The sequence below is a fragment of the Nansenia antarctica genome (genome assembly GCF_963989245.1).
Source record: "Nansenia antarctica genome assembly, chromosome: 5".
NCBI classification, from domain to species: Eukaryota; Metazoa; Chordata; class Actinopteri; order Argentiniformes; family Microstomatidae; genus Nansenia; species Nansenia antarctica.
In genome coordinates this window covers 71,967,813-71,977,812 of record NC_137690.1, presented here as the reverse complement: position 1 = coordinate 71,977,812, position 10,000 = coordinate 71,967,813, and the positions used below count along the sequence as shown (strand labels likewise).

The 10,000-nt window shown below is 52.2% G+C and overlaps 1 protein-coding gene across 1 annotated transcript in view; it reads right to left on the bottom strand.

The window, feature by feature from the left end:
• LOC308158342 (F-actin-uncapping protein LRRC16A-like) overlaps window positions 1-10,000 on the bottom strand; it is a gene marked incomplete at both ends in the record, with an annotated part of 43,338 nt that overhangs the window by 10,579 nt on the left and 22,759 nt on the right. The window contains 14 exons of the mRNA XM_080531933.1: window positions 114-201; window positions 915-1,093; window positions 2,241-2,387; window positions 3,018-3,146; window positions 4,220-4,318; window positions 4,605-4,698; window positions 4,837-4,905; window positions 5,368-5,540; window positions 5,917-5,971; window positions 6,088-6,187; window positions 7,021-7,102; window positions 7,450-7,519; window positions 8,313-8,417; window positions 8,808-8,884. Coding sequence (XP_080388059.1) covers window positions 114-201; window positions 915-1,093; window positions 2,241-2,387; window positions 3,018-3,146; window positions 4,220-4,318; window positions 4,605-4,698; window positions 4,837-4,905; window positions 5,368-5,540; window positions 5,917-5,971; window positions 6,088-6,187; window positions 7,021-7,102; window positions 7,450-7,519; window positions 8,313-8,417; window positions 8,808-8,884 — 1,467 coding nt within the window. The remainder of the gene's footprint in view (window positions 1-113; window positions 202-914; window positions 1,094-2,240; window positions 2,388-3,017; window positions 3,147-4,219; window positions 4,319-4,604; window positions 4,699-4,836; window positions 4,906-5,367; window positions 5,541-5,916; window positions 5,972-6,087; window positions 6,188-7,020; window positions 7,103-7,449; window positions 7,520-8,312; window positions 8,418-8,807; window positions 8,885-10,000) is intronic.

Genomic DNA, 10,000 nt, shown 5'->3' with positions numbered 1-10,000 from the left:
TTGACAGACACACACATACTTGGTGGTCCAGCGTGTGTGATACAGACCAGAGTGGGTTGTGACAGAGTGTGTGTTGTGACAGTGTGTGTTGTGACAGTGTGTGTGTTACTGACCAGAGTGTGTTGTGAGCGGGACAGGGACTCCAGGATCTCGTCTACGATGCGGTCAGACAGGAAAGACGCCATGCTGAGCTTCACCTCGCTGTGGAGCGACACACCACACCAGCATTAGACACACACAACTGTCTGCAACTGTCTCCAACTGTCTCCAACTGTCTCCAACTGTCTCCAACTGTCACCGACTGTCTCAAACTCTCACCAACTGTCACCAACTGTCACCAACTGTCTCCAACTGTCTCAGACTGTCATCAACTGTCTCAAACTGTCTCAGACTGTCATCAACTGTCACCAACTGTCTCCAACTGTCTCAGACTGTCATCAACTGTCTCAAACTGTCTCAGACTGTCACCAACTCTCACCAACTGTCTGAAACTGTCTGAAACTGTCTCCAACTGTCTCCAACTGTCTCCAACTGTCTCAAACTGTCTCAAACTGTCTCCAACTGTCTCAGACTGTCTCAAACTGTCTCAAACTGTCTCCAACTGTCTCAGACTGTCTCAAACTGTCTCAAACTGTCTCAGACTGTCACCAACTGTCTGAAACTGTCTGAAACTGTCACCAACTGTCACCAACTGTCACCAACTGTCACCAACTGTCTCAAACTGTCTCAAACTGTCTCAAACTGTCTCAAACTGTCTCAGACTGTCTCAAACTGTCACCAACTCTCACCAACTGTCTCAAACTGTCTCAAACTGTCACCGACATCCATTCCACTCATTACAACGAGCCCCCTCCCTCCCTGTTCTCTGATTTCTACCTCCCGTCAGCCTCCCCTGCTGGGTGGTGGTTGGTCACCTGATCTTGTTGATGATGTCGACGCCAGACTGCTGCAGCAGGGTGGAGGTGATGAAGCTGGCGGGCACGGTGGCCCTGCCCCCGCTGCTCTTCATCAGCTCCTTCCGCAGGCCCCCCCTCCTCTTCATCACGTGAGGACAGAGACCCTCGGCCGCGTCCACCATGGACTGGAGCAACGTCTGGAGAGGGGGGGGGGGGTGAGGGAGAGAGGGAGGGGGGAGGGTGGGGAGAGGGGAGAGAGAGAGGGGGGAGAGAGAGGAGGAGACAGAGAGGGGGAGGGGGGAAGGAGGGAGGCGGGGGGGGGAGAGGGGAAGGGGAGAGAGAGGGGGGGTGGGGGAGAGAGAGTAGAGGAGAGAGAGAGGAGAGTGGGAGAGAGAGTGTAGAGGAGAGAGAGTAGAGAGGAGAGCGAGGAGAGAGAGTACAGGGGAGAGAGGGGTGAGCAAGAGATTATTAAAGAAGAAGAATCAACAATCGACACCACAGCTCATTCCGTTCGTTCCATACATCACAACAAGCCCCGTCCTCCGATTTCTACCTCCCCCAGCCTCCCCTGGTGTTCTATCTCCCCCAGCCTCCCCTGGTGTTCTACCTCCCCCAGCCTCCCCTGGTGTTCTATCTCCCCCAGCCTCCCCTGGTGTTCTACCTCCCCCAGCCTCCCCTGGTGTTCTATCTCCCCCAGCCTCCCCTGGTGTTCTACCTCCCCCAGCCTCCCCTGGTGTTCTACCTCCCCCAGCCTCCCCTGGTGTTCTACCTCCCCCAGCCTCCCCTGGTGTTCTACCTCCCCCAGCCTCCCCTGGTGTTCTACCTCCCCCAGCCTCCCCTGGTGTTCTACCTCCCCCAGCCTCCCCTGGTGTTCTACCTCCCCCAGCCTCCCCTGGTGTTCTACCTCCCCCAGCCTCCCCTGGTGTTCTACCTCCACCAGCCTCCCCTGGTGTTCTACCTCCGCCAGCCTCCCCTGGTGTTCTACCTCCGCCAGCCTCCCCTGGTGTTCTACCTCCCCCAGCCTCCCCTGGTGTTCTACTTCCCCCAGCCTCACCTGGTGTTCTACCTCCCCCAGCCTCCCCTGGTGTTCTACCTCCCCCAGCCTCCCCTGGTGTTCTACCTCCCCCAGCCTCCCCTGGTGTTCTACCTCCCCCAGCCTCCCCTGGTGTTCTACCTCCCCTAGCCTCCCCTGGTGTTCTACCTCCCCCAGCCTCCCCCTGGTGTTCTACCTCCCCCAGCCTCCCCCTGGTGTTCTACCTCCCCCAGCCTCCCCTGGTGTTCTACCTCCCCCAGCCTCCCCCTGGTGTTCTACCTCCCCCAGCCTCCCCCTGCTACAACACCTACCTGTAGCTGTTCATCCACCACCCGGGCCACCTCCCCAGCCATGGACTCCAGCTTCTCCTGGATGGGGCCCACACACAACCCCCCCACCGCGGCCCCCCCGCCCCCCCCCCGGGCCGAGCCCCTGAGGTGGTACAGGTTGGGCAGAAGCTGGACATGGCAACAGAGGAAGGGAGGGAAGAAGAAAACAAAAAAATTCAAGAAAGATTAATAAATAAGAAAGGTTTCTATTTTCCCTCTTTGTTATAAACATTTGAAGTGAACAACAGCAACAGTGTTCACTTATTGAACCATCAAGTCCCATTAAAACCATCAACAGCTCATATAACTCCTATTTTAGAGACTCTACACTGACTCAAGATCCTTCTGCTTGTTTCTAAAGCTCTCACTGGCACAGCACCAGAATATCTGAAAGACCTTTTGCTAGCACATCAGCCCAATAGAGCTCTCTGGTCTTTCTCTGTGTACCACATGTACAAAAGAAGAGATTTGGTGAGGCTGCATTCTCATTTTATGCACCCAGATTGTGTCTCACTGCCAGTTTACATTAGGGATGCAACCTCAGCATTATGTTCAAGTCAAGACTAAAAACCCATCTTTTTAATATTGCCTTTAGATTACTAAATAATGAAATGATGATTATATAATGGTAGGAGCACTTTGAGCTGCAACGTTTGCAGGAAAAGCGCTATACAAATAAAAGTTAATATTATTATTATTATTATTATTATTATTATTATTATTACTAGTCCTGAGAAAAATGTGCGGAGGTCAACTGACAGTTTTGGAGTTGCGTGCGTCCTTGATGAGGTCCTGGGCCACCCTCATGTCCTCCTGGACCGCCTGGACCTCCGTGTACCTCAGGGAGTTGAGGTGGTCCTGCACCTTCACACAGATCCTGTCCATCATCTGGAGAGAGGTCAGAGGTCAAGAGAGAGGTCGGAGGTCAGGAGAGAGGTGAGAGGTCAGGAGAGAGGTCACTGGGAGGCCAGTGGGAGGGGTCAGGTAACAAGGTCATATAACAGGATTCATCATTCAATGTGTTAAAGATCGCAAGAGAGAGAGAGAGAGAGAGAGAGAGAGAGAGAGAGAGAGAGAGAGAGAGAGAGAGAGAGAGAGAGAGAGAGAGAGAGGGTTAATTGAGAAATAGATGGATGGATGGATGGATAGCTCCAGAAAGTGAAAGAAGATACAATAGGATGGATGGATAGATTAAAGAAAGTAAGATGGATGGATGAATGGATGAGAGAAAGAAGGATGGATGGATGGATAGAACGGTAAATGTAATGACTTATATAGCGCCTTATTCCAAAGCGCTTTACAACGGCCTCTCATTCACCCGTTCACGCACACATTCACACACCAATGGCGGCAAGCTACCATGCAAGGCGCCGGCCCGCTCATTGGGAGCAATTTGGGGTTCAGTGTCTTGCCCAAGGACACCTCGACATGTGGCCAGGAGGAGCCACACAGATAGAAGAAAGTGAGTAAGAAGGAGGGATGAGAGAAGGATGGATGGAAGGATGGACAGATGTGTGTTGGCGGATGTGTACCTGCTGTGTGGTGGTGGTCAGGTGACTATGGAGGTGTGTACCTGCTGTGTGGTGGTGGTCAGGTGACTATGGAGGTGTGTACCTGCTGTGTGGTGGTGGTGGTCAGGTGACTATGGAGGTGTGTACCTGCTGCGTGGTGGTGGTCAGGTGACTATGGAGGTGTGTACCTGCTGTGTGGTGGTTGTCGTGGTGACTATGGAGGTGTGTACCTGCCGTGTGGTGGTGGTGGTCAGGTGACGATGGAGGTGTGTACCTGCTGTGTGGTGGTGGTGGTCAGGTGACTATGGAGGTGTGTACCTGCTGTGTGGTGGTGGTGGTCAGGTGACTATGGAGGTGTGTACCTGCTGTGTGGTGGTGGTGGTCAGGTGACTATGGAGGTGTGTACCTGCTGTGTGGTGGTGGTGGTCAGGTGACTATGGAGGTGTGTACCTGCTGTGTGGTGGTGGTGACGATGCCCTGCTGCAGGCGGTAGGCCTGCTCCTGCAGGTATTTACGAGTCTCGTGGTTCCTCAGAAGACACCGCTCCATCTGCAGAAGAATCAAAACCATCTCCATGGTTTATCAAACCAAAGTCATATTGACACAGAGGAAAAAAACGCAGCGGGGGGTAGTAGGTGTTTCTTACCTCTCCTGCACAAACCCTGCACGCTATGTTTGTTTCTTTTTACAGACTTTTGTTTTATTTATCACTTCGTTTGTGAGAATAAATACAAAATACAAATAAAACACATGCTGTACTGTATGACCCAGTCAACGATCACAACAACTTGTTATTGCTCTGCTAGGCGACCTCGGGCCAGGCTTGACCTCTGACCTTCAGCAGCGCGTCCTCCGTCTTCTCGGGGCTGGCCTTGAGGGCCTGGGCCGCGTCCACGATGGGGATGGGCATGAAGCGGATGGTGTAGTTCCTGGAGGGGGGGGGGGATCAAACCGGATCAAACCAGATCAAACCAGGCTCCGGATGACATGAAATGTGGCTGGCCGACACAACCCGGAGTCAATAGATCGACTTCTCTATAAAACATCTCTACATCCTGAGTACCTACTTCTCCAGGGCCGTCACCACATCCTGAAGGCCTTGAGGGCTGATGTTGTTCTTGTCCCAGACGACATCCCTGGACAGACAAGAAAGAACATCAAGAACAACATCAGAACAGACAACAAAGAACATCAACATCAGAACAGACTACAAAGAACATCAACATCAGAACAGACTACAAAGAACAAAACCACACAGTAGACATGACAGATCCATATATATTATTGTTGTATTACTTGATAATTCTATTATCTTTATTCATTGTATTGTTGCTGTGGTTGATGTGGAGAGCTGCTTAGAGTTACTTTGGATAAAAGCGTCTGCTAAATGGTTAAAATGTTGCAATGCAATGCAAACAAGTTCTCTGGTTCTGAAAACACACAGAAACAACACGTAACCAACTCTGTCTAGCCCTGTCAGGGACCTCCTGATCTCCTGACCCCTGACCTGAGCTTGGTGTTGTTCTGGAGGGCCTTGGCCAGCATCTTGGCCCCCATGTCTCCCATGCCATGACCCCCCCTGACCCCTGACCCCTGACCTGAGCTTGGTGTTGATCTGCAGAGCCTTGGCCAGCATCTTGGCCCCCATGTCTCCCATGGCGTTGCCGCTGATGTCCACGCTGGTCAGGGACGTGTTGCTGCCCAGGGCGTTCAGCACGATGGACAGCTCCCCCTTCAGCCTGGAGTCGGCCAGGGACAGGGAGGTCAGGGGCTGGGGGGTTAAAGGTCAGAGGTCAGTCATATAAGAGGTCCCCCTTCAACCTGGAGTCGGCCAGGGCCAGGGAGGTCAGGGGCTATGGGAGGGAGGGTAAAGGTCAGAGGTCAGTGTGGGCCAGGGAGAGGGAGGTCAGGGGCTACAGGGAGGGGGGTAAAGGTCAGAGGTCAGTGTTGGCCAGGGACAGGGAGGTCAGGGGCTACAGGGAGAGGGGGGAGGGAAGGTCAGAGGTCAATGTTGGTCAGGGACAGGGAGGTCAGGGGCTAGGGGAGGAGGGGGGAGGACAGAAAGTCAGGCCACACCACTATAAGATGTGTGATGAACTTTAATAAGCGGTTGTGTGACGCGTCTGTCACCATGACAACAGGCTCACCGAGTCCTCCTCCTGGATCATGTGCACCAGGTTGTCCAGGACGTGAGACAGGTTCCTGTGGAGAGAGAAGAGGGACAGAGACACTCAGCACTGGGATCCACACACACACACACACACACACACTGGGGATCATCAAAACCTCCCTATCCAGAGGTACTTTAAGTAACCTACTTGGACTTGATGTTGTTGAAGTTCTTGCCCAGGGAGAGGTGTCGGATGGAGCGGTTCTTGGCCAGCCAGACCAACAGCGTGGTCAGGTCAGAGTCCAGACCTGGAAACGACACGAGGGAAACACCAGGTCAAGATCCCGTTGTGTGATAAGAACCATGAGAAGAGTTACCGAGAGTTATTACGAAATGTTACAGGTTTGACTCGTCAAATGGTGGAAATGTATGGTGTCTGATAACAGTGATGATTATTTGACTGTTGGTGACATCTATAAACACCAGGGGAGGCTGGTGGAGGTAGATATCAGAGGACATGGATCATCAAACATTTCTCATTCCCTCCAATGTATTACAATAAGCCCGTCCTCCGATTTCTACCTCCCCCAGCCTCCCCCTGGTGTGCTACCTCCCCCAGTCTCCCCTGGCGTTCTACCTCCCCCAGCCTCCCCTGGTGTTTTACCTCCCCCAGCCTCCCCTGGTGTTCTACCTCCCCCAGCCTCCCCTGGTGTTTTACCTCCCCCAGCCTCCCCTGGTGTTCTACCTCCCCCAGCCTCCCCCTGGTGTTCTACCTCCCCCCAGCCTCCCCTGGTGTTCTACCTCCCACAGCCTCCCCTGGTGTTTTACCTCCCACAGCCTCCCCTGGTGTTCTACCTCCCACAGCCTCCCCTGGTGTGCTACCTCCCCCAGTCTCCCCTGGTGTTCTACCTCCCCCCAGCCTCCCCTGGTGTTCTACCTCCACCAGCCTCCCCTGGTGTTCTACCTCCCACAGCCTCCCCTGGTGTTCTACCTCCCCCAGCCTCCCCTGGTGTTCTACCTCCCCCAGCCTCCCCTGGTGTTCTACCTCCCCCAGCCTCCCCTGGTGTTCTACCTCCCCCAGCCTCCCCTGGTGTTCTACCTCCCCCAGCCTCCCCTGGTGTTCTACCTCCCACAGCCTCACCGTTGTCAGAGATGTCCAGGCTGCAGATGTTGGGGATCTCAGCGATGCAGCCCTCCAGGATCTGAGACCCTCCAGATCTGAGCTGCAGCCAGAGAGAGACGCCACAACAACAAGGTCAAAGGTCAAAAGCTTTATTGGCAGTCTTTCAGGGTAATTTCAGCTTCCTTGGCTTCCAACACAGAACAACAACAACAACACACAACACACATCTGGGACCAAATCACCTCAGACGAACCCTCGGTCTTCGTTGGAAGTGACTTCGGGGTGATTTGGCGCAATAAATGTTGGTTGACTTTCGTTGGTTTTGCAATCATTCAGGACTGCCCAAGGACCCCCCCCAAAACAACACATTTCTGGAGACCCTCATCCTCAACCTGACCTGACACCACAGTCATAAAACAAGTCGAGGCAGTTCGTTCAGTCTCTTACCTCACAGCAGCTGAGATCTAACGTCACTTCGCTCAGGTTGGGGTTGCAGCCGAGGCCTAGTAGCAGAGCCCTGAGGAGGAGAGAACTTACTCAGGTTAACCGACTCGCTGCCAAAGAAACACACATCTAAACACACATCTAAATCGGTATGCATTATACAAAGCATTCATCAGCAATTTCCACAAGGTCGCTTTTACTAGGCAGGAAAACTATTTGGAAGAGATGTTCTACCTCACAAGAAGTGGGGCAGTCCCACTCATATTTCTCATTTTATTGGACAGATCCAGTGAGGAAAGCCAGGAAAGTAAGGAGAAGAAGGGAGAGAGAGAGAGCATGTCAGCAGGGGCCGGATTCTAAGCCATGCCGAAATGGGCATATGTGTGCACTGTAGACTGCGGTGCTAGACCACTGGACCACCACCCCAGGCCACTAAATTCTGTATTCGGTCAGTGCCTTCTGGATGCACCCTAGTGTAGGTGTCATAAACACAGTTATGAGCAGAGAGGGAGAGAGAGAGAGGGAGGGAGGGAGAAAGGGAGGGAGGCAGGCTTACTTGAGGGCCACTAGGTGGAGCTGTGAGCAGGGAGGGAGGGGTAAGAGGAAGGGAGAGAGAGAGGGAGGGAGAGAGGGAGGGACAGAGGGAGGGAGAGAGGGAGAAAGGCAGGCTTACTTGAGGGCCTCTAGGTGGAGCTGTGAGCAGGGCGGGAGGGAGGGAGGGAGGGGTAAGAGGAAGGGAGAGAGAGAGGGAGGGAGAGAGGGAGGGACAGAGGGAGGGAGGGAGGGAGGGAGAGAGGCAGGCTTACTTGAGGGCCTCTAGGTGGAGCTGTGAGCAGAGAGGGAGGGAGGGAGGGAGGGAGGCTTACTTGAGGGCCTCCGGGGGCAGCTTGGTTCCTGACAGGCTGACGGAGGTCAGGCCCAGGGCGCTGCCGAAGAACTGCTTGAAGGAGGGAGGGACGTCTTTACCTCTCCTGTGGAGGAGGGGGGGGGGCAGGGGGTTAACACTAGAACAGAAGGAGGGAGGGACGTCTTTACCTCTCCTGTGGAGGAGGGGGGGGCAGCAGGGCTTAACACTGGAGTCCTTTAGCAGATGCTTTTATCCAAAGAGACTTCCAATAAGGCTGCGTGCGTAAATTCGTCTCTGAGAGCAATGCCAGAGAGCACACTGGGTTCAACGTCGCTGATCGGATTTCCAGCAGAGCGAATTTTCGAACGCAGCGTACTAAGTACATGTGTCTAAAGTAAGTGAATCAACGATACATCAGTCAACCGTAAATGGTCATAAAACCTTGCCACCAGCGGCAGTCAGTTTGAAAAATCAATTGATTGGTCAGTGTTTGTTATTAGTTAGTCTGGCTTACCTGTGGGAGAACACACACTTGGACACGTTGAGGACGGAGAGGTGCTTCAGACAGCCTCTCAACAGGGAGGCACACACCTGTCGACAGAATACACACCTGTTAACATAACACACACCTGTCAACATAACACACACCTGTCAACATAACACACACCTGTCAACATAACACACACCTGTCAACATAACACACACCTGTCAACATAACACACACCTGTTAACATAACACACACCTGTCAACATAACACACACCTGTCAACATAACACACACCTGTCAACATAACACACACCTGTCAACATAACACACACCTGTCAACATAACACACACCTGTCAACATAACACACACCTGTCAACATAACACACACCTGTCAACATAACACACACCTGTTAACATAACACACACCTGTCAACATAACACACACCTGTCAACATAACACACACCTGTCAACATAACACACACCTGTTAACATAACACACACCTGTCAACATAACACACACCTGTCAACATAACACACACCTGTCAACATAACACACACCTGTCAACATAACACACACCTGTCAACATAACACACACCTGTCAACATAACACACACCTGTCAACAGAACAAACACCTGTTAACATAACACACACCTGTCAACATAACACACACCTGTTAACATAACACACACCTGTTAACATAACACACACTGTCAACATAACACACACCTGTCAACATAACACACACCTGTTAACATAACACACACCTGTTAACAGAACACACACCTGTTAACATAACACACACATGTCAACAGAACACACACCTGTTAACATAACACACACCTGTTAACAGAACACACACCTGTTAACATTACACACACCTGTCAACATAACACACACCTGTTAACAGAACACACACCTGTCAACACAACACACACCTGTTAACATAACACACACCTGTCTACATAACACACACCTGTTAACATAACACACACCTGTCAACATAACACACACCTGTCAACATAACACACACCTGTTAACATAACACACACCTGTCAACAGAACACACACCTGTCAACATAACACACACCTGTCAACATAACACACACCTGTCAACATAACACACACCTGTCAACATAACACACACCTGTCAACATAACACACACCTGTCAACATAACACACACCTGTTAACATAACACACACCTGTCAACATAACAC